The sequence below is a fragment of the Patiria miniata genome, unplaced genomic scaffold (genome assembly GCF_015706575.1).
Source record: "Patiria miniata isolate m_02_andy unplaced genomic scaffold, ASM1570657v1 HiC_scaffold_19, whole genome shotgun sequence".
Taxonomy (NCBI): domain Eukaryota; kingdom Metazoa; phylum Echinodermata; class Asteroidea; order Valvatida; family Asterinidae; genus Patiria; species Patiria miniata.
In genome coordinates this window covers 12679147-12704751 of record NW_024037057.1, presented here as the reverse complement: position 1 = coordinate 12704751, position 25605 = coordinate 12679147, and the positions used below count along the sequence as shown (strand labels likewise).

General features: G+C 37.2%; 1 protein-coding gene across 2 annotated transcripts in view; it reads left to right on the top strand.

The window, feature by feature from the left end:
- The window catches only part of LOC119725831, a 125084-nt gene extending 112902 nt beyond the window's left edge, over positions 1–12182 (top strand). Inside the window, exons 65-72 of one of the 2 annotated variants that reach the window (XM_038197419.1) lie at positions 677–849; positions 1123–1266; positions 2244–2429; positions 3571–3668; positions 6089–6159; positions 7193–7258; positions 8271–8397; positions 9092–12182. In XM_038197419.1, coding sequence (XP_038053347.1) covers positions 677–849; positions 1123–1266; positions 2244–2429; positions 3571–3668; positions 6089–6159; positions 7193–7258; positions 8271–8397; positions 9092–9273 — 1047 coding nt within the window. In that variant the 3' untranslated portion in view covers positions 9274–12182. The remainder of the gene's footprint in view (positions 1–676; positions 850–1122; positions 1267–2243; positions 2430–3570; positions 3669–6088; positions 6160–7192; positions 7259–8270; positions 8398–9091) is intronic. The other variant, XM_038197420.1, reaches the window with a different exon arrangement.
- The last annotated feature ends 13423 nt before the right edge of the window (positions 12183–25605 follow it).

Below are 25605 nucleotides of genomic sequence, written 5' to 3'. Positions count from 1 at the left end.
TTATTACTAATTACTTCTAATTTTAGGGGCAACTACGACTTAAGTTCTTTTATTAAAGTAAGAATAAAGGAATTTGTTGTAGAAATAAATGCAAGGAAAACAATTAATTATGAGAAATTACAAAGGGCAGGGCTGGGTGATGGTCAGTGTGAGTGGGGTAGCTTATGGTAAAAGCACCATAACTCTACTCCCAACCCAGGGGGGATTTAAAAGTTGTCATGCACTACAACTTACGTGGTCATTACATCAAGGCCTTTCCTTGCCACAGACAACAGACAACCTACATCACCCAGCAGACTGAAGCACACATGGCTAGTTCAAATTCCATGCACATGGGGCTTACAATAGAATTATGCAAATAAGATGCTTCATGCCTGGCTGGACTGATGCACACTCAGCTCAGGGGGTGGGATGGATGAGAGGGGCAGGCTAAACCAGAAATAGAAGGTGGGGAGGAAGGTAATGATGAAGGGCTATTTTCATTACACAATGTTAGAATAGTGCAAAAGTGGAGTGCAATATTACACTGCTGTTGCCATGGATCGACCAATCAGGATCAAGTATACAAGTGTGCTTGAAGATTGAGAAATATAGAATACCAGTAGCCATCAATTGAAAGGGCCTTGCAAACCCTTCACCACAAGAAATTCTAGTCAGTGTCCCCTTTGCATTACAGAAAGTGACCTCTGCCACCGGGCCTGGCCAGTCATTGGCTGATGCTCTGTACCACTCCGCCACCACAGCCAATCAGGTTGAGTTGCTGTGGCATGATCCATTCCTGCAGGGGTGGCAGCACCAGACTTCGTACCGGTGGTTTCTGACCCACAGGCCAGACATTGGGCTAATAAGGTATGTCTGCAGAGGCGGCTTTCCCTGTTTCTTTTTCGACTGAAAAGTTCCGAAGATGTATACGAAGTGCATGCAGTGCATACAGTGTACATGGTATTGGCCTCCGGACGTGTTGTATACTGTTAACCGTTCATCCACTTGGTCAATTTTTTTAAACATCACCTGCAGATCTGGTATCTTGATTGGTGAAAAGCATTTCAAACACTATTCTTTGAATGGAAAGTGTAATGAACATTTTGTTTGGTACCTGGCTACCTTTGTCCTCGATTGCAGAGTTGTCATCAAGGTAGGAGAGGAGACTCTGACAGATTCTGGGGACATCTACGACACCACCTACCTAGGTGGGCGGCTCGGAGTGTTTGTCTACGATCAAGAGGATGTCATATGGTCAAAACTGAGCTACAAGTGTGCAGACAGGTATGTAAGCCAGAGCTGTAGTTATGTCCTCACAAATCCTCAAATGTCATCACAAGACACTACGAATCAGTCATAAGTCCTCACCAGTCCTGCCTTGACTGCACAAGTCCTCACAATCCTCAAAAGTTTATTTGATTTTAAATCTACCACAAGTCCTCATCACATATTCCTCACAATCCTTGCAAGTCCTTAGATGTCCACATTTGACCCGACTAGACCTAAGAACTCCTCGCAAGTTCTGAAAAGACCTAACAGGTCCTAGCAACTCTTTATAAGTGGTAACAAGACCTCACCAGTCCTCAATAATCCTCCCTAACCCTCACAATCCCAACTTGACTTTACAAGCCATTATAGTCCCAAAATGTCCTCACAAGTCCTAACAAATAACAGTTTTCCTCATTTGTCCTGACTATTTTTCACTAGTCTTTAAAATTCGTCACAATTTGCGAAAATTCCTTGAAGCCTTCACAAGTCCTCACAAGTCCTCATTTCTCTTCTTTAGGCTAGTTGTCTAGTTATGTCCCACCTATCCCACAAGTTCACATGAGGTCTCACTATTTCTCAAGTCTTCAAACATCTTCAAAAGTTCTCAAAGTCTTCAGATGTCCACAGAAGTCCTCCTCACAAGTCCTCACATGTCCTCACAAGTCTACACAAGTCCATATATGCAATTCCATAAATGCAAGTCCCCACCAGTCAACAAAAATTCACACAAGTTCTCACAAGTTCGCACATGTCCTCACAATTAAGTCTCGAAAAGTGCACACAAGACCTCACACGTCTTCACAAGTCAACACAAAATCACAAGTCAATCAAAAGTTATCAAATCAAGTAAGTCACTTCATCTAGATTGTATCTTGCTGAAATGGCCATTTTTGCATTGGGTCTAGGCTAGATGATGACAATAATTATCTCAGCCAGCAATAGACACCTGAAGTTTCACCCTGCAATAACATTTGTTTTTATTCCTGACACAGGGTCAATCAAGCTCTGGAATTTGATGGCACAGATGATCATGTTGTCCTACCTACCTTAGAAATCTTGCAACTTACCTCAAGTTTCACCCTAGAAGCATGGGTGCATCTCCCCACCAATTACCCCTCAACTGCCATGCCTGTCTTGTGCACTTTGGATGGAATGCTTTGCATGTTCCTTGAAAATGGGTGAGCCAACCGAATGTTTCTGCTAATAAGACAACTAAAATTTCTTTTGTGAGTTTGTGATGAGGTTCTGAAAAGAACCTGTCAGAATATCAGTTGTGTTACATTGTGCTACCATAAACTTCATGTTATTGCTTTCTTCAAAATGCAAATAGATGGATCACACTACATCACAATGCATCACTTATATCACTTAAATATGCTTATATTCGTTTTTTCCCCCGAGCCTGTACCAGGATTTCACTTCTCTTTTGTCTCAACTTTTAATCCCCATGAGGATTATTAAGGTTGACCGGCCACCACCAGCTGGAAACTATTAGTATTGACTGAATATGACTTGTTAGTTTTGCCTGAATCCTTCTTGAGTTGCCTAAATGCACACAGAATTTCAATAACTGCAATATCCAGTGTAGTATTTGTTAATGTCAAGTAACAATGAAACCATCCATTGTTTTTGAATCATTGAAAATGGTCCATGGACAACGGAAATCCTGAATGGTTGTGTCCGTTGACGTGCAGTGTTCCTGTGCAAGGTGCATGCATGCTTGTGTCCACAGTATGGACTAACCACCTGTGGTGTGCAAATTGCCTGAAGGGATTAACCAAATAATGTTACAGTTCAGTGCGCTGTGTAAAATAGAAACAACAAAATCCTGGTAATTGGAAAGACCCTGCTTTTTAAAAGGCAAAATCACCTCTTGGATAATCGTTGTCCAAGGTTGGATATGGATTTTATTCCCCAAATGTACCAGTAACTAAAAAGCGCAATAAAGCTGGCATGGCAGTAAAAGTCTCTGTCTATGAGTTGAATCAAATCGCGGTCTTGGCAACTTTGGTAGTACTGCATGCCCAGGAAATTCTGAGCATACTTCATGCATTTGCATTATTAGCTTGAATACAGCGCATGAGAGTTATGCTAAGAATTTGTCGGGTAGCACTGCCAAACTTCCTAAGACTGGATTTGATTCATCACCTTGATAGCAATCTAATGTGCCAGTGGCTTTACCGTGCGTGTTGGGGACTGGCTGTTTGAGGGGACTAATACCCAAATCCAGTCTAGGACCAAATCTAATGATTTATCGAGTGATACAAAGTGTCGTATCAGCATTTAAATCAACCAATGATGTGTGACTGCATGATGTAGGTATTTGAAGGGCCAGGTCGGTGACCGAGTTGTGGTTGGTTCTACTGTTCTGCCTGATTCTACATGGAAACACATTGCTATGAGATTTGATTCTCAGAGTAAGTAAAACATTAGAAAGCACTATTTAATAAGCCTTTTCGGAGTTCCAACTGCGCATTCGTAACCTGTGACAACGCACACTGTTTGTCTCAAATGCCCTTTGACAGTACCCACAATGCACAAACAGCCTTTTTGTAAAGTCAGTGGCGTGATGTTGTCAAAGGCCATTAGAGACAAACAGTTCGCGTTGTCACAGATTACGAATGCGCAGTTGGAACTCCGAAAAGGCTTATTAATTTTAACCCGCTGTACCAAATCGATGGACACATTTGAACATTCTCCATAGTCATATAGGAGAGCCTGCTAGGAGCAATAGACCATTATCATGTTGCGTCTGTCTTGATTTTCCCCATTCAAAATCAACATAACCAAAGCGAGGCTGGAGGGAAAAATAGTCTGGTTCCTTTTTGTCATTCAGTACTCTTATTGGATACAGTGAACATGACTGAAATGGTGGCAGCATCATAAAGGTCTATTGTAACTCATCAGGCAATGTTAGGTCATGGTTTTTGTGGCATGAAACTACTGAGAATATTTCTATTCTCCCCAGATGGGATGCCAGTCCATCGCAGGTTACTCCCAAGCTAATGCCAGTGGTTATTTATACTCTGCAGTGGAGAGAGGCAAGCAGGGGTTAAGTACCTTGCCCATGGACACAATATATGGCCAGTTGCAGGATTCGAACCCTTGACCCTCTGATAATGAGTCACAAACCCTAACTAGGCCAAAATCCCCCATACTAAGTTGGTGGGTGGACTGTGTAAAAACAACCCATAAAATAAGTCATATACATTTTATTGAAATTAAACTTAAAATACATGTTTTTCATAGAGCAAAATCAGCATGTATAGTTTAGTCGGAAAAGGGGGGTATCGTGCACCCTCGGAAATCAATTTCTAATCAACGTGTCTAGGTCAGAAAAAATGCGTAGAAAACGATTTGCTATGTTAAAAAATTCAAAAAATGTCCCACGTATTGTTTTTATGCAAATTAGTGCCGCCATTACCGAAAAATCTATTTTTAATTATATCTCAGCCAATATTGCAGATAACTGAATGAACTAGGTGTCTAAACCCATGTTTTCAAGGTCAGAGATCACAATAAAACTATTTTGGAAGTGACCACATGTGTCTGTGGCATAGGAATATGCAAATTAGTGCCGCTAATACCGGAACATCATGTTTTTGGCATATCTCGGCCAATATAGAACATAACTACACCAGTAAGGTGTCTAAACCCATGTTTTGATGGTCAAGTATCATTAGAAGACCATTCACGAAGTAACTATGTGTGTCTTTGGCATGAAAATATGTAAAATATTAAGTGTCGGTTTATCAGATATTTGATTTTTAGCCAATATCTCGGCCAATATTGCACATAACTACACCAATAAGGTGTCTAAACCCATGTTTTGAGGGTCAGGTATCATTAGAAGACCATTTACGAAGTAACTATGTGTGTCTTTGGCATGAAAATATGTAAATTCTAATTTGCCGGTTTATCAAAAAATTGATTTTTAGCCAATATTATATTCAATTTCAGCCAATAGTACAGTTAATTTTAAATATGATGGCTTAAAATAAACTTTGATCATTATTGCTTATCAAAAACCCTTCTGTCAACATTAGCTTCAATATTGGCCGAGATATTGGCTAAAAATCAAATTTACGATAAATCGACACTTTTGAATTTACATATTTACCTGCCAAGGACACGCATAGTTACTTCGTGAATGGTCTTCTAATGATACCTGACCCTCAAAACATGGGTTTAGACACCTTATTTGTGTAGTTATGTGAAATATTGGCCGATATATTGGCTAAAAATCAAATATCGGATAAACCGACACTTTATAATTTACATATTTTCATGCCAAAGACACACATTGTTACTTCGTGAATGGTCTTCTAATTATACTTGACCCTCAAAACATGGGTTTAGACACCTTACTGGTGTAGTTATGTGCTATATTGGCCGAGATATGCCAAAAACATGACTTTCCGGTATTTGCGGCACTAATTTGCATATTCCTATGCCACAGACACATGTGGTCACTTCCAGAATAGTTTTATTGTGATCTCTGACCTTGAAAACATGGGTTTAGACACCTAGTTCGTTCAGTTATCAGCAATATTGGCTGAGATATAATTAAAAATAGATTTTTCGGTAATGGCGGCACTAATTTGCATAAAAACAATACGTGGGACATTTTTTGAATTTTTTAACATAGCAAATCGTTTTCTACGCATTTTTTCTGACCTAGACACGTTGATTAGAAATTGATTTCCGAGGGTGCACGATACCCCCCTTTTCCGACTGAACTAGTAGGGCTTGATGTGTTACAAAATTATCTAAAAGGTCAATTCATGTCTCATGTCGTTTTTTACCATGATTGTAACATTCATGTTACAATTTTCAGATAGTGAACTAAGTGTGTTTGTCAACGGATCAGTTGAAGCTACAGAAACAACTGTTGCAACCCCCATCTGGGTAGGTATAAATTGCTCTTAGCATTGGACTTCAAGTAAAATGTCCACTCATTCTTTTCAACTTAAAAGTACATAGGATCACAGTAGGATGCATAACTAACTTGTTGAAGTTTCAGCTCGTAGATGCTATGGGAAAACAGGGTTTTGTGACTGAATACCGTTGCTAACACTCAAAACAAAAATGTGATGGGGGCACCTTAATTTGAAACCACCTTCAATGTTAGTTTTCTGGCGAACAATATTTCAGGAGGAATGGTTGCACAGGGTATTTGTAAAACGCTGATTCATCAACTGTTATATGTCAGTTGTAAGTTTAACAAATTCATGTGCCTTGTTTGAAAGTAACTCACATGAACAGACTGTCAAAAGTGAGCTGTTCACATCATTTCTAATGCTGGCCACTGTGTTCATACTGCCAACTGATTGCAAATCTAAAAACTGTTACGAATTAAAGACATTTACTACTTAAATTTAGGTAGATTTATGTGTAAGTACATGAATAATGCATTACCTGGTTGTTTTAGCTCATATTTTACGTTATTAAACATACATTCACACAATACTCGAAGTGCTTCTAGAAAAAATATCCATGTTTGTTACAGTCGAACGTCCTTATTTAAAAACAGTCTTATTCAACGTAGTGTAAATTACTGGAACAGTATTAGTGAATCTTTGAAAAAGTCACCATCACAGACTATTTTTGTCAAAAAACTGGGGGAAAAAAACAACTGCTTGTTGCATATTTATAACTATAATGTTTAATTTATTTCGTATTGTTATGTCTTAGTACCTGCATGCACAATCATATGCTATTGTTGTCCTTTGTCCTGTCTGCCCCATTGTCTGTCCCTAGGTTAGGGTTCAAAAGCATTTTTGCTTCACCCAAACCTAAATGATGTCCTTTGTGTAATAATTTTTATATTTACTTAACCTGTAATATTGTATTTCAACTTATTGTAAACACTGTACACTGTACATTTGAAATAAATGTACTATACAACTGTCACTTGAAGACACAAATGTTACATTCACAGGGGAATGGTACCCAGCTGTATATTGGGAGAGATGAGGACAGTTTCTTCACAGGAACCATGGATGAGGTATGTTAATGTTAGTCTGTTATTGACAGGGGTGATGATAAATGAGCATTCGTCTCAGGGCTTTCAGCATAATTAACCCAAGCTAGCTGTAGTAAATTGTGGTGTTGAAATGTTTTGTCTCTGTAACTGTTATCTGACAATACAACACACACTACAGCCAACACAAAACAGTGAATGGACTTGTTAGAACTGCATCAACTTATTGCGTTAATCACCTCACAAGTCCATCATACGTCTTCACAAGCCCTCACAAGTCCTCACAGGTCCTCATCACAAGTCCCCAAATTAAGGTCCACACAAGTCCTCACAGGTCCTTACAAGTTCCCGAATTAAGGTCCTCACAAGTCCTCGGGTCGTCACAAGCCCTCACAGGTCCTCACAGGTACTCGCAGGTCGTCACAAGTCCTCACAGGTCGTCACAAGTCCTTACAGGTCCTCACAAGGCTTCACAGGTTCTCACAAGGCTTCACAGGTCCTGACAAGTCCTCACAGGTCCTAACAAGCCCTCACAGGCTTACAGGTCCTCACAAGCCCTCACAGGCTTACAAGTCCTCACAGGTCGTCACAAGTCCTCACAGGTCCTCACAAGTCATCACAGGTCCGCACAAGTCCTCACAGGTCCTCACAAGGCCTCACAGGTCCTCACAAGGCCTCACAGGTCCTCACAAGGCCTCACAGGTCCTGACAAGTCCTCACAGGTCCTCACAAGCCCTCACAGGCTTACAGGTCCTCACAGGTCGTCACAAGTCCTCACAAGTCCTCACAGGTCATCACAAGTCCTCATAAGTCCTCACAGTCCTCACAGTTACAAGTCCTTTCAGATCCTCACAATGCCTTACAAGTCATCAGATTCCATACATTATCCATCACACTTCCTCATAAGTCCTTACGGTGCATGCTTGTGGGTCCTCCACAGTCTGCAAGTCACTTTGACGACTTTTCAAAGTCTTAACCTTTGACCGGACCTTTTATGGACTTATTATGATGAACGTGACTATACACAACACTACAGGTGCGCATCTGGGGTGTAAGCCTCTCTGATGCAGAGATTGAGGAACACATGCAGCTAGCTAGCCTGGAACGACAGAAGCATAAAGACCTGCTGGATGCACACTATAACATGGACAATGAAGAACAAGGTATGGGATCCAGGCACGAGTGTACCAAGGCAGTGAAAAATTCAAAAACATTTTGATTGTAGGGTGCCTATCTAGTATTCACTCATTCTCGATTGTCATTAGGTCATGTCAGCGCATGCGCATTAATCAAGTTCCCTTATGTTATACGGGTTTAGTTCAACTCTCTGGGATATGATTTGTCACTGCATGCATGCCTGAGTAGATCGTAGTCATTGGAGAAAATGTAAATGAATGGGAATTTTGAATGATTTATGTTACTGTTATATTCATGGCGTCTGGGATCTAGTGTGCTTAAAAACCCAGAGGTAATTTTCAATAGTATACTATTATCTTTTTGACCCGGGAGTATATTCTGGACCAAGGCTTGCAATTGTTTTGTAATAGGCCGTGTCAAAATCACATGTACTTGCCATAGACAAGTATCTCAGACACAGTCATAGACTCTACATAACTGTTATCTTTTGGGGTTTACAGAATCTAGTATGCTTGCGGACCAATCCTTGTATATAGTATCCCAGTAGTCTATATTATAACAGTTGAATTTGCCAAAGTATAATTCTGTAACGAGACCTGACCATACATCACAGCATTTTTAATTACAGTTATATTTTTGGTCTACAGGGTCAAGTATACTTCTATATACAAGTGTCTGTATGTGTTCCAATAGTCAGTTTGTATATTGTGGATTTTACAGGATCAAGTATGCTTCTAGACCAAGGCTTGTATTCCCACCACGGTCTGATAGTCGGGGACCCTGACTTCACCCCGAGCTTTGTTGATCAGGGACGCTTCCAGGTCACCTACCCTGATAACCGGCGTAGACGGCGCAGACGGAGTGTGGAGTATCAGTATGAGGAAAACCACTCTGAATTGTAGAGTGATGAAAAATATAGTCAAAAGCATATATAGATGCTTGGGATATATCACTGCATTGGCACCACGCTTGCATGCATGATGCCTGCATTCTTAACACCTGTGCTTTAGCATCGTGACACCTGCAGCCCTTACAGTGAAACCTTTGAATCTTTAAAGTCGATAAAAACCTTTATTTCAAATTGGGAGCCTATTATATTTTTCTAAATAACCTATACAGGGTGGTCCAAAAAAAAAAAAAACCGGAACGGCATAGTTCTACTACCCTGACTCGAACCACATATACGAATTAATGGACAATCTTTTTAGCAGAAAAACGAAACCAAGATTGCATGATTCAGTTCTGTAGTTTTTGCTCTAGAGGCTATTATGGGAAGCAAGGTTGGGGTCATTTTGTCTCGTTGAATTACTAAACCGTGCTCGGGAATTTGACTGACATTGTAATTGATGGAGGGATTGTTATGTAATAATACCCACATGAAAGAAGTGTGCTTTACAAAATAGGCTCTGCAGCAAAAACTGCTGGACCGAATCAGGATATTTTGGAATCATAAGTTTTCTAAAAGGATTCTCCATCGATTGGTACAGGTGATTTGAGTCTCAAGGTCAGTAGTGGAAGTATGCCGCTCCGGTTTTTTTGGAGGACCACCCCGTATAACTTATAAAAACATGTATTTCAAATGTAACCTATACAGCCTATATTAAAAACTAGCATATAGCCTACTAGCATATTGCAATTCGGAAGCCTATTATATTTTTTAAAGTAGCTTGTATAACCTATACAAAACTATATTTTTATTCTGCCATACATTTTTAACACTAATGGCCTCTGATTGTACCTGATGTGATGGCCTTTGATTTTTTGTGTTTGTAGGATAATCCTTGCAGTATTTTTCCCAAGATTTATAGCAACTGATAATGATTTTGTCAATACAAAACATTGTTTTACCGCTTCCTTCTGATACCTACTTAGTATATACATGTATATGCAAGATAGTACAACATTTTTTTTATACATTGTATTCCTTTTCACCATGTTTTATTGTTAAAATATATAGTGGTAATATACTTTTTATACTCTGGTATATTCTTTTTGTATAATTTATTATTGCAGACATATATCTGCTATGGTACAGAATTTGTATTTGAGGCATAATCGCTATTTTGAACTGGCTCAGTTTATTCCCATATCGTAAAATAATCCCAGTGAATTTGGTGAATTATTAAAAATAACATTTGTAGGTAGTGTTACACCTGTTAATGGTTTCTTAGGGAGACATTTTGACGTCATTAAGTTTACCTTAGGAAAACATGGACATTAGAAAGACACTTTGTCTCCCTAATGTCACAGCTATTTAGAGGCATAGTTTTAATGTCGCAAATAGGCTATAGATAGATTGCTCTTGGTCCAAAACATAATTATACCAACATTCGCGGGGTAGGATAAGGTATAATTGGGGTAAGGTGACATTAAAGTAAGAAACATTTTGTGCTCACGTCCATGGGGTGGGAATTTCTCCTAAATGACCCATTAATTAAAGGTATTTTTTATCTTTAAATGAAATTTTTGAATTAATACATGTAGCATGTTGTATGCAATACAGGGTATATTTTGAAAATATAAAATGATATAAAGATATATTTAGTCGGCCTGAACCTACATGTTCTTCTATTGTCACTGAAAAAAGGTCGTTCGAGGTACTGGTGACGTTGTGACGTAAAGGCCTGTGGTTGCTGGTTTGAACCCACCAAGCTCATGTACAGTTTTCAACAAGATTATTATCACTTTTACCGCAAGCAAATATCTGTTGGTTCGACCCCTGCTTAGATTTTGTTTAACATTGCCATGCAGCATATCATATTAAGTACATTATCCGTAAATATTTGGCATAGTGGGAAAAGTAATGTTCTGAGAATTATCTTGAGAAATAACTCCATTGTCGTTCTGAACTACAGTGTGAGTAAAAAAAAAAAAAAAAAAACCCGCATCCCAAATGGCAGGACCAAAATTTGAATGAACTTTTGACCGTAACACTTTCAAAATCAAGGATATGAAAGCCCAATTAATGAGTTTTCTTTTAGCACAAGAATCATTCAAATCGCTCTTGTACTTCAAGTAACTGAATTGTGAACATAAAACACCGTTTGTGATTTTTTAAAATACAATGTATGTTTATCTGATGGATTAAAATATTCTTTAAAAAATGCAGACAGCTGGCTTTTTAGCAATAAGTATCGGCAATAAACCGTCCTTTTATCTGTTTTCATAATTTTCTATTTATATATTTGATTGTACAATTGTTTGAATTGTCCGTCCTGCGAGGAAGAAAGGTTTACGATTTCACAGATGTTTGCAATATTGATTGTGTAAAATGTATCAGGATAGGCAATATATGGCTGTTTTTTGGAAAACCGGCCATTTGTGTAGTTTATATTTGTTAGACTATATAGTTTGTTATATATGTGTGTGACTCATAGAGCAGTTGGTATAGAATATTCATATTAGAATATAACATTTATATATCTTTATCAAAATCACCTCTATTGATCAATCTTACATATAATTTTTTTATATGTATTTTTACTTGCACCATATTGCAATTTAGATATAATATAAGTTACTTAATCAGCCGATTTGTTTTTACAATCTTATTTTACAAATTAGTTCGTGCTTGAATATTAAAGACAGTGTTTTTATTCTGGATTGTGATTGGGTGTTCACAACGCGTAACGTAAAGTATCTTTATGTAATTACCCAAATATCAATTTTATGCGGTATATTTGCTGGTCTGAGTTTGATGTTTTTTTTTTATATATGTGTGTTCGGATTGTTTGTATTGAATAATATATGTACGCAGAGTTATGCTTTTAATTATGCAGATGAATGAAGTAAATAAAGAGATTGGATTTACCCCCTGCCGTCAAAGTATTACATCGTATTGTAGAAATAGCGGTGAAATTTTGCTTTAATTGTTAACTTTTTCAATCTGATGACACTGATAATATCCCTTGTGATGTTTCTATTGTTACATCCAGCAAATATTTGGGATAGAGAAATACCATGCAAAGGCGTAGCGGACCTCAAAAAGGTAATACATTGTATTTAGCTCTTATATGCCATCAGCCTGGGGGTTTGATCCGTATCAGATCAGGGCATAAATAATTATTGTGCGCATGCGCAAGGTATACCGCCCACCAACCTCGTCCCCAGGGTGTCGAGCAGTACGCGCCCACCACTACCTGCTCTCTCACCCTGGTATTGGATCATTTGCATGTGCAAGATTTTTAAACACGTGTTCAAATAAGGAATAGTCTGGTGCCTGCCAGTGCGTTAATTAGCGTTTGTTTTTTTGTATGCCATGTCTGGGGTAAAAACAGAACCGATACGCGCCGTGAGTTACGAAAACACGATTGTTCTCGAAGTTAAAATGTTACAATCTTATCCAGCCAATTATGCAGTATCACATTTCATATTAATATGAGCAAATTAGAAAGGAAAGGAGTAATTTTGAGAAGGCATGGACGTTTTTAATTACAATGATTGTGAAACCACGTAGGCTACTGCACGTTTAAAATAACAACACCAAGTATACGGTATAAATTATTAGCCGATTGCAGCATCGAATAAGGATACAGGAAGAAAGTTTCCTATCATGGGCTTACTATTGGAAACGAGGTTGGAAATAAAGTAAGCACTGGGGACGAGGTTGACCGCCCACAGAGTGGTAACAAGCATTTTGATGGACATTTTGATAAACAAAGGTGATAACCACCAAAAAGCTGCCACCGCTGCAATGCTATCACATATTTTTCAACTCTGGAGGTATGTGTACCTAGTCACAAATCGCTCTGACAATTATTCCCTTCATTTGATACCGGTGGCCAAAAATTTGGACCGAGGCTGATGGTTTATAACGTACCTTATCATAACATGTGTATGTCAACATATATAGCACCAATGTCAACATAGCACCAATGTCAACAGATAACACCAATGTCAACATATATAGCACCAATGTCAACATAGCACCAATGTCAACATAACACAAATATCAACAGATAACGCCAATGTCAACATAACACCAGTGTCAACATAACACCAATGTCAACGTTGCACCAACGTCAACATAACACCTATGTCAACATTACACCAATGTCAACATAATACCAATGTCAATATAGCACCAATGTCAACATAACACCGATGTCAACATAACACCAATGTCAACATAGCACCAATGTCAACATAACACCAATGTCAACATAACACAAATATCAACATAACACCAATGTCAACATAACAGCAATGTCAACAGATAACACCAATGTCAACATATATAGCACCAATGTCAACATATATAGCACCAATGCCAACATAGCACCAATGTCAACATAACACCAATGTCAACAGATAACGCCAATGTCAACATAACACCAGTGTCAACATAACACCAATGTCAACGTTACACCAACGTCAACATAACACCTATGTCAGCATTACACCAATGTCAACATAATACCAATGTCAATATAGCACCAATGTCAACATAACACCGATGTCAACATAACACCAGTGTCAACATAGCACCAATGTCAACATAACACCAATGTCAACATAACACAAATATCAACATAACACCAATGTCAACATAACTAATGTCAACATTACACCAATGTCAACATTACAACAATGCCAACATAACACCACTGTCGATAACACCAATGTCAACATACGGTACCATTGTCAACATAACACCAATGTCAACATAAACACCAATGTCAACATAACAACGTGCAACATAACACCACTGTCGATATAACAATGTAAATACCACTACCATCGCCAATGTCCAACACCAATATCAACACCAATGTCAACTTTAATATCACCGTAACATGCAGTATCATGCATCAGTACCGTATCAGTGTCATCTTTAAACCAGTGTCCACACCATATTTTAAGATGAAGCAAATATGAACGCAATAATACAATACCAACGGCAACCACCAAATTCAAGTGTGGCCAATTTCAACGTAATATGTAGACATCATTAAGAAACCGGTGGCGGCGCTATCTAGTCTGGTCCGGCCGGTCCTGCCCAAACCCAGAGCGATTTTTTTTTCGTAGGCGGGATGCTCAGAAAGTCATGCATGATTCAGTTTTCCTTTGAATCGTTGCAAGACACTTTGGTTCTCATTCTCTTTTTTTCCCCTAAAATACAATTATATGCATCTGAACGATCAATTAAGCGAAGAAAAACAGTCGATGAAAATGAGCAGTGATGACGTGGATTCCGACCAGGGATCTTTGTGTCCATATAGCTCATCACGCTATCCACTAGGCTACTGTGTGGTAGCTCGACGACGTCTATACTTTAAAATGCTGTAGAGGGAACTGATTGACTAAATACAAACAATGTTCTTGACATCATTGTTCTGTTTCAGTAATAAACATACTGGCCCGATCGAAACTATTGAATTATTCATGACTTTGGAGCATCCCGCCTTCATGCGGAAAAGAAATTCGCGTCCGGTCCCATCCGGTCCAATCCTGTCCGGTTGAATCCAATACCAGTCCAGAACCGTACAGGTCCAATGCAGTATCAAACAAAGCGAAGGCACAACGTTACCTACAAGTACAAGATTTCGACATACAGTCTGTCTTTTCTATACTGCAAAAACCTACTAAATGTAGAACTTGATGCAGTCAAAGTTTTTCTCTCCATGAAGGGCGTAGATACAGCGCCCTCACTCGCTTGCCATAAGCCAGCCATTACCTTCAATAGACCTAAGACATAATGACGTCACGTTTTGTTTACAATTTTTGTGCACCTGTTGACGAAAATATGTGGTAAAACGAGTCTACAATGTTTATTTATTTCTCACAAAACTATGGTTTTTGCCCAAATCTTCAAAATATTGGGCGTTTGAGTATTGATTGGTGCTCCTCTGACTTCCAAATGAATTTCTGCATTGTTTGGAGAAAAGTCAATTTTTGGCAAAATTTTGATCATAATGTAAGGCTTACCCCTTGCATTTTTTTTCCAATTTTGACCAAAAAAATGGAAATCCTTCAAACTTTCTAGAAAGATGCCTCAGAGACCCTAGAACACATTCTTATTCCATTTGTAGAAAAATATGCTTATCAAAAGAAAATTTTGACCAAAACATTGGGTAAAATCAGTGAAAATGCTAATGTTTTTCACAAAAATCGATGTTTTTCCCAAATCTTCAAAATATTTGGTGTTTGAGTATTAATTGGTGCTCCTCTGACTTTCGATGGCATGTATGCATTATTTGGAGAAATCTCAATGTTTGGCCAAATTTTTATCAAAATGTAAGGCTAACCCTTGCAATTTTTTTTCAATTATGACTAAAAAATGGAAATCCTTCAAACTTGCTAGAAAGATGCCTCAGAGACCCTCAGGCACATTCCAATCCAAATTGTAAAAAAAAGTTTTTAAAAAGAACATTTTGGACGAAAATATGAGGTAAAATCAGAAAAAAAAATGTAATTTATTTCCCAAAAAAATCGATGGTTGTTGCCCTAATCATCACTTGCCCCATCTGTCTTCCAAAGGCATGTCTGCATTGTTTGGAGAAAAGTCAATTTTTTGCCAAATTTTGATCAAAATGTAATGCTAACCCCTTCCTTTTTTTTTTCAATTGAGAGCCAAAAATGGAAATCCTTCAAACTTGCTAGAAAAATGCCTAATGGACCCAAGAACCCATTCCAATTCCATTTGTAGAAAGATATGCTTTTCAAAACAAAATTTTGATGAAAATACGGGGTAAAGTAAGTCAAAAATGTTAATTTATTTCCCACAAATATCGATGGTTTTTGCCCAAATCTTCAAAATATTGCGTGTTTGAGTATACATTGGTGCTCCTCTGACTTCCAATGGAATGTCTGCATTGTTTGGAGAAAACTCAAGTTTTGGCCAAAATTTTATCAAAATGTAAGGCTAACAGCTTGCGTTTTTTTTTTTTAAATTTTGACCAAAAAATGGAAGTCCTTTAAACTTGCTAGAAGGTAGCATCAGAGACCCTAGAACACATTCCAAATCCATTTGTCGAAAAACATGCTTTCCAAGATAAAATTTTGACGAAACTATGGGGTAAAATCAGTCAAAAATATTAATTAATTTCCCACAAAAAATGGATGGTTGATGCCCAAATCTTCAAAATATTGGTTGTTTGAGTATCGATAAGTGCTCCTCTGACTTCCAGAGGCATGTCTGCATCTTTTGGAGAAAAGTCAATTTTTTGCCAAATTTTGATCAAAATGTAAGGCTAACCCCTTGAATTTTTTTAAATTGAGAGCCAAAAATGGAAATCCTTCAAACTTGCTAGAAAAATGCCTAAAGGACCCTAGAACCCATTCCAATTCCATTTGTAGAAAGATATGCTTTTCAAAACAAAATTTTGACGAAAATTCGGGGTAAAGTTAGTCAAAAATGTTAATTTATTTCCCACAAATATCGATGGTTTTTGCCCAAATCTTCAAAATATTGCGTGTTTGAGTATAGATTGGTGCTCCTCTGACTTCCAATGGAATGTCTGCATTGTTTGGAGAAAACTCAAGTTTTGGCCAAAAATTTATCAAAATGTAAGGCTAACAGCTTGCGGTTTTTTTTTTTAATTTTGACCAAAAAATGGAAGTCCTCTAAACTTGCTATAAGGTAGCATCAGAGACCCCAGAACACATTCCAAATCCATTTGTCAAAAAACATGCTTTCCAAGATAAAATTTTGACGAAACTATGGGGTAGAATCAGTCAAAAATATTAATTAATTTCCCACAAAAAATGGATGGTTGATGCCCAAATCATCAAAATATTGGTTGAGTATCGATAAGTGCTCCTCTGACTTCCAGAGGCATGTCTGCATCTTTTGGAAAAAAAATCAATTTTTGGCCAAATTTTAAATCAGTAAAAAACTGTTATTTATTTCCCACAAAAATCGATGGTTGATGCCCAAATCTTCAAAATATTGGTTGTTTGAGTATCGATAAGTGCTCCTCTGACTTCCAAAGGCATTTCTGCATTGCTTGGAGAAAAGTCATTTTTTGGCCAAATTTTGATAAAAACGTAAGGCTAACCCCTTGAATTTTTTTTCAATTTTGAGCCAAAAATGGAAATCCCTCAAATTTGCTAGAAAGATGGCTACAAAAAGGACCGTAGAACCCATATCAAAATTATTCGTAGAAAAATATGCTTTTCAAATGAAAAAAATGGGTTAAAATCAGTCAAAAATGTTAATTTTTTCCCACAAAAAATAGATGGTTGATGCCCAAATCTTTAAAATATTGGGTGTTTGAGTTTTGAATGGTGCTCCTCTGTTTTCCAAAGGAATGTCTGCATTGTTTGGAGAAAAGTCAATTTTTTGCCAAATTTTGATCAAAATGTGAGGCTAACCCCTTGCATTTTTTTTCCGTTTTGAGCCAAAAATGGAAATCCTTCAAATTTGCTAGAAAGATGCCTAAAGGACCCTAGAACACATTCTAATTCCATTTGCAGAAAAATATGCTTTTTAAATGAAAATTTTGACAAAAATATCGGGTAAAATCAGTCAAAAATGTTAATTCCCCCCCCAAACGAAATCGATGGTTGATGCCCGAAACTTCAAGTGTTTGAGTATTTATTGGTGCTCCTCTGTCTCTCAAAGGAATGTCTGCGTTATTTTGACAAAAGTCATTTTTTGGCTAAATTTTGATCAAAATGTAAGGCTAACCCCTTGCATTTTTTTTCAATTTTGACAAAAAATGAAAATCCTTCAAACTTGCTAGAAAGATGTCTCAGAGACCCTAGAACACATTCCAAATGCATTCGTAGTAAAATGTGCTATTCAAATGAAAATTTAGACGAAAATATTGGGTAAAATTAGTAAAAACTGTTAATCTATTTCCCACAAAAAATCGATGGTTGATGCCCAAATCTTCAAAATATTGGTTGTTTGAGTATCGATAAGTGCTCCTCTGACTTCCAAAGGCATGTCTGCATCTTTTGGAGAAAAGTCAATTTTTGGCCAAATTTTGATCAAAATGTAGGGCAAGCCCCTTGCATTTTTTTAAAATTTTGAGCCAAAAATGGAAATCCTTCAAACTTGCTAGAAAGATGCCTAGTGGACCCTCAAACCCATTCTTATTTCATTTGTAGAAAAATATGCTTTTCAAATAAAAATTTTGACGAAAATATTGGGTAAAATCAGTAAGAAACTGTTATTTATTTCCCACAAAAATCGATGGTTGTTGCCCAAATCTTCAAAATATTGGTTGTTTGAGTATCGATAAGTGCTCCTCTAACTTCCAAAGGCATTTCTGCATTGCTTGGAGAAAAGTCATTTTTTGGCCAAATTTTGATAAAAACGTAAGGCTAACCCCTTGCATTTTTGTTCAATTTTGAGCCAAAAATGGAAATCCTTCAAACTTTCTTGAAAGATGTCTCAGAGACCCTAGAACACATTCCAAATGCATTCGTAGTAAAATGTACTATACAAATGAAAATTTAGACGAAAATATTTGATTTAATTAATTAAAAAATGTAATCTATTTCCCCAAAAAATTGATGGTTGATGCCCAAATCTTCAAAATATTGGGTGTTTGAGTATTGAATGGTGCTCCTCTGTTTTCCAAAGGAAGGTCTGCATTGTTTAGAGAAAAGTAAATGTTTTGCCAATTTTGATCAAAATGTGAGGCTAACCCCTTGCATTTTTTTTTCAGTTTTGAGCCAAAAATGGAAATCCTTCAAATTTGCTAGAAAGATGCCTAAAGGACCCTAGAACACATTCTAATTCCATTTGTAGAAAAATATGCTTTTTAAATGAAATTGTTTACAAAAATATCGGGTAAAATCAGTCAAAAATGTTAATTTCCCCCCCCCCCCAAACAAAATCGATGGTTGATGCCCGAAACTTCAAAATATTAAGTGTTTGAGTATTTATTGGTGCTCCTCTGTCTCTCAAAGGAATGTCTGCGTTATTTTGAGAAAAGTCATTTTTTGGCTAAATTTTGATCAAAATGTAAGGCTAACTCCTTGCATTTTTTTTCAATTTTGACAAAAAATGAAAATCCTTCAAACTTGCTAGAAAGATGTCTCAGAGACCCTAGAACACATTCCAAATGCATTCGTAGTAAAATGTGCTATTCAAATGAAAATTTAGACGAAAATATTGGGTAAAATTAGTAAAAACTGTTAATCTATTTCCCACAAAAAATCGATGGTTGACGCCCAAATCTTCAAAATATTGGTTGAGTATCGATAAGTGCTCCTCTGACTTCCAAAGGCATGTCTGCATCTTTTGGAGAAAAGTCAATTTTTAGCCAAATTTTGATCAAAATGTAGGGCTAGCCCCTTGCATTTTTTTAAAATTTTGAGCCAAAAATGGAAATCCTTCAAACTTGCTAGAAAGATGCCTAGTGGACCCTCAAACCCATTCTTATTTCATTTGTAGAAAAAATATGCTTTTCAAATAAAAATGTTGACGAAAATATTGGGTAAAATCAGTAAAAAACTGTTATTTATTTCCCACATAAATCGATGGTTGATAACCAAATCTTCAAAATATTGGTTGTTTGATTATCGATAGGTGCTCCTCTGACTTCCAAAGGCATTTCTGCATTGCCTGGAGAAAAGTCAATTTTAGGCCAAATTTCGATAAAAACGTAAGGCTAACCCCTTGAATTTTTTTTCAATTTTGAGCCAAAAATGGAAATCCTTCAAACTTGCTAGGAAGATGGCTACAAAAAGGACCCTAGAACCCATATCAAATCCATTCGTAGAAAAATATGCTTTTCAAATGAAAGAATTGGGTGAAAATCAGTCAAAAATGTTAATTTTTTCCCACAAAAAATAGATGGTTGATGCCCAAATCTTTAAAATATTGGGTGTTTGAGTATTGAATGGTGCTCCTCTGTTTTCCAAAGGAATGTCTGCATTGTTTGGAGAAAAGTCAATTTTTGCCAAATTTTGATCAAAATGTGAGGCTAACCCCTTGCATTTTTTTTTCAGTTTTGAGCCAAAAATGGAAATCCTTCAAATTTGCTAGAAAGATGCCTAAAGAACCCCAGAACCCATTCCAATTCCATTTGTAGAAAAATATGCTTTTCAAATAAAAATTTTGACGAAACTATGGGGTAACATCAGTCAAAAATTGTAATTTATTTCCCACAAAAAATCGATCGTCATGCCCAAATCTTCAAAATATTGGGTGTTTGAGTATAGGTGCTCCTTTGACTTCCACAGGCATGTGTGCATTGTTTTGAGAAAAATCAGTTTTTGGCCAAATTTTGATCAAAATGTTAGGCTAACCCCTTGCATTTTTTTTTCAATTTTGACAAAAAAGTGGAAATCCTTCAAAATTGCTAGAAAGATGCCTGAAAGACTCTAGAACCCATTTTCATTCCATTTGTAGAAAAAAAATATGCTTTCAAATGAAATTTCGGCGAAAATGTGGGGTAAAATCAGTCAAAAATGTTAATTACTTTCCCACAAAAATCGATGGTTGATGCCCACATCTTCAAAATATTGGTTGTTTGAGTACTGATTGGTGGTCCTCCGACTTCCAAAGGCATGTCTGCATTGTTTGGAGAAAAGTATTTTTTTTGCCAAATTTTGATCAAAATGTCAGGCTAACCACTTGCATTTTTTTCAATTTTGACCAAAAAATGGAAATCCTTCAAACTTGCAAGAAAGATGTCTCAGAAACCCTAGAACAGATTCCAAAATGCATTTGTAGAAAAATATGCTTTTCAAATGAACATTTTGACCAAAATATGGGTAAAGTCAGTCAAAAATGTAATTAATTTTCAACAAAAAATCGATGGTTGATGCCCAAATTTTCAAAATATTGGGTGTTTGAGTATTGATTGGTGCTCCATTATTTGGAGAAATCTCATTTTTTTGCCAAATTCTGATTAAAGTGTTAGTCTAAGCCCATGCATTTTTTTTTTAATTCTGGCAAAAATATGGAAATCCTTCAAACTTGCTAGCAAGATGCCTTATAGACCCAAGAACACATTCCAATTTCCTCTAATATTTTGCTGTGATATTTGACACAAAAATCTTGAAAATTGACAAGAACCGCCAAAGAATGAACGTAATATAATTTAAGGAACCTGGGCGCCGACTTCTGTCCTTTCGCAATGTAAACACAGGTTTTGTATGCACGAAAGCTCAAGATAATCACTGCATTGAAATGAAATGTCCTCTAATATTTTGCTCTGATATTTGACACAAGAATCTTGAAAATTGATAGGAACCGCCAAAGAATGAATGTAATATAATTTAAGGAAACCGGGCGCCGACTTCTGTCCTTTCGCAATGTAAACACAGTTATTGTATGCACGAAAACTCAAGATAAACACACTGCATTGAAGTGAAATTTCCTCAAATTTTTTGCTCTGATATTTGACGCAAGAATCTTGAAAATTGACAGAGAGGGCGCGCTGCACAAATACTGGTCACGGCCGCGGCGGGCCGACTTTTGTCCATGCGGTGCGACACAACACATGAATCACACAAACCACAATAAATATAAACCACAAGTATTATGTATTATGTAAAACTCGTGTTAAATCACATTATCTAACCGCAATAGCAACAACCAAGTACACCTAATATTAAGTAGGGATAAAAAAGTCCACACCACAATATTTCTCCCCTTTAAATCGAAGTCTGTGTAACGAAGCATAACAACTGTAACATAATGTAATTTAGTGAATTAAACTTATTATCAAACAAATACTAATATGTTATCACTGAGTTGTTAACCATAATCCACCTTTAATAAGGGAATAAATGTGTGCTCCGGAGGTTTTTATCACTCGTTGAATACCGCTTAGAGTCTGGGTGCTGATAATTACCCGAGCCGGAGGCGAGGGTAATTATCAGCACCCAGACTCTAAGCGGTATTAAACAGAGTGATAAATACCGACCGAGCACATATTTATTCCCATTCATAAATACCTTATCCGTAAAAAAATATCAAATAATTCGTTCATAAAATCCCGATTTTGTTCAACAAGTTCACTTCATGCTTTTTGAAACATCCCTCTAGCAAAATAATGGAGTGTTCAGCTGGCGAGTAAGATGTAAACAACCCTTTTATGGAGATTGACGCGCGCGTAACATGTTCTGCGCGATGTCACGCAGAACGCACCTGGGGCGTTGCGTTTTGAATTTAGAACTATAAAATTCTGACTCGCTTGTAGTGTTGCGCATGCCTACGTGAGGATTGTGAACGTTCAACCAATGAAACGGTAAGAGGCACTGGATTTTTAGGAGTCCACATTTTATTGTGACACTGGAAAAGTGTTTAAGACCAGCTAGCCATGTCTTTATCAGCTAGCCATGTCTTTATCATGCGTTTAAGACCGGCCACGTGACGGGCTCTCGACCAATAGGAATAGCTAAACTGTCTGAGGTATTTATGAATGGTATTTGATTATACATTTCGCTCTCTCTTATGATTATATACTTTCAAAATAAAATATGTTGAAATTGTCTGGGATTTGTACATTTAAACCGACATATTTGCGTTTTTGCGCCATATCGCGGAATTCCCGAACGACATGATTAGCACTGGGCGCGCGAGGCCCACACCATAGATGTGGCGGGCGGGGGTTGTTTCACAAAACCAGAAGTGAAATTGTTGAAAACAACTTTTGGAAATCCTTAAATGTTTAATATTGTTTTCACTTCTTGATGGAGAGGTATTTACGAATGGGATTACGCATGTGCTTGGCCGGTATTAAACAAGAACGTTTTAAACCGACTGGGGCCTAATCGCGGATAATGAGACTCCCTTATCTGCGTCCAGGCCCCCAGTTGATTTCAAACGTACTTACCTGCTAATTTTACATTTATTCCCTAATAAAAATCACATCAAATTATATTACCATATTCAACCGCATTAGGACCATACAAGTAACAAGTAGAAACAAAAGCGAAATATACACGCGTGTCAACTGAAGTCTGTGTAACAAAACATAACAACCTTAAAATCGTAATTTCCAACTGTGATAATACTTGAAATTGTAACGGTACTAAACTTATGTAATTTAATGTAATATATGTAACATGTGTAATTTACACTTGTTATCAAACAAATACTAATATGTTATCACCAAGTTCGTTAACCATAATTCACCTTTCAAGGTAATTGATTATACATATTGATCCCTCTTATGATTATATTCTTTCAAAATAAAATATGTTGAATTTGTGTGGGATTTCTACCTCTATTCCAACATATTTGCGTTTTTGCGCCATTCTCAAACAACATCTTTAGCACTTCGTGCGCGAGGCCGACACCATAGATATGGCGGGCGGGGGTTGTTTCACAAAACTAGATGTAAAATTGTTGAAAACAACTTTTGGAAATCCTTAAATGTTTAAATTGTTTTCACTTCTTGACGGAGAGATATTTACGAATGGGATTACACATGTGTTTGGCCGGTATTAAACAAAAACGTTTTAAACCGACTGGGGCCTAATCGCGGATAATGACACTCCCTTTCGGATCAACCCGTTATCCGCGTCCAAGCCCCTAGTTGATTTCAAACGTACTAGCCTGCTAATCACACATTTATTCCCTGACTTAAAATCGCATCAAATCATATTACCACATTTAACCGCATTAAGACCATAAGTAGAAACAAAAGACAAAATGTACACGCGTATCAAATGAAGTCTGTGTAACAAAGCAACAACCTTTACATCGTAATTTCCAACTATGATACTACTTGAAATTGTAATGTATTAAACTTTGTTATAAAAAAATACTTTTGTAATACCTCTGTCTTGAATATTGTTTTTCCAATTGCCTAAAGTTTATCAAAACTCATAGCACACTCCCGACATCGCGTACGTAATATCCCACATGGAGTGTGCTATATGACTTTGTACGTACGTTACGTACTGCGTGAAACGCTTGTATCATTGGTACCGACGGTATTGTCACAATGTATAACACATGAGTGGGAGCAGCGAACTAGCAGACGATCAGCTATTTCGAGCACGCTACATGCGTGTGAGTTGACGTTCGATTGTCATGATTGCTGTGTTTACTGCTGTTTGGTTTCGTGATTTTTACATCAAAATCAAAAGAATCAAAAGACAGAGGTATAACAAAACAATTTTTGACTGCCGTGATGTGGGATATGACGTTTTTAACCCATCAGGGCGCTTCGCCTGGGGTGCTATGCGCCCCTCGGGTGTTAAAAACGTCATATCCCACATCACAGCAGTCAACAATGGTTAAATATCTTGTCACCAAGTTCGTAAAACATAATCCATATATTACTGATTACGTGATAATCGATCCTTTACGCGGTAATTGGTTACATAAATTCCACTCTCTTATGATTATACAGCTTTAAACAAAAATAACGTGAACGTTTGTCTGATCTGTACCTTTACACCAAAATATATTTAATAAACAATACTTACCAAACACCTTTCCTCAGATAACTTTACTTGATATATATTTTTAGAGTGTACACAAACTGCTTGATATTTAATTGTGCCGATCAACAAAATCATGTTTGCAATTAATACAACAGTAGCCTACAATAATCAGATGGAATAATCCCGTAAGAGATAATAAAGTCAAATTGAATTGAATTGAATAATGAATATAGCAGGTGAATATTCATTCCTCGCCATTATCACAAGTCTACAGCAGGTCTATGTCTGCAACCAGTTAATGGTGTATATAAGCGATTGAAAGAGATTACCGTGCTATACCCTAAAAGACTGTAGATTTACATCTTCAATAAAAAGTTTATAAAAAGAAAATACATACTTACACCTTATGTTATAATTACCGATAATGGGTCACTAGGGAGACATTACCACACTCTTGTGCACATCCCCCTCCCGCATTTATGACTCACCCCAAATATATTTCCTTATCCTACGCCCACGAATTTTGGTATGTTTTACTAATTGGACCACGAGCGATCGATCTAGCTATTTGCCTCTAAATAGGGACAGAGACAAAAAGTCTCTACTCAATTTCCGTCTCCCAAAGATATAACGTATGATGACGCTTAAGAGTTTCCACAAATGTCCTATTTGGTTTTGTAAGGCGATATACAAGAATACAGTTTTCTTTCTGTGTTGTTATGTTTGTAATTATTGTATAAAAAGCGTAGCTTAAGCGAAGCCTTATTCGGTCACCTGCGAGCTGCATTTTAGGCGTACACGCTATGTGCCAAAACAAGACAAGCCAAGCCTAGTAAAAATGGTCCCAGGGTGCACAAATGTAAACTTAAGTGAATCTCACTTTTAAAACAAATCCGAATATATGGACATCATATTCGTTGTTGTTGGGG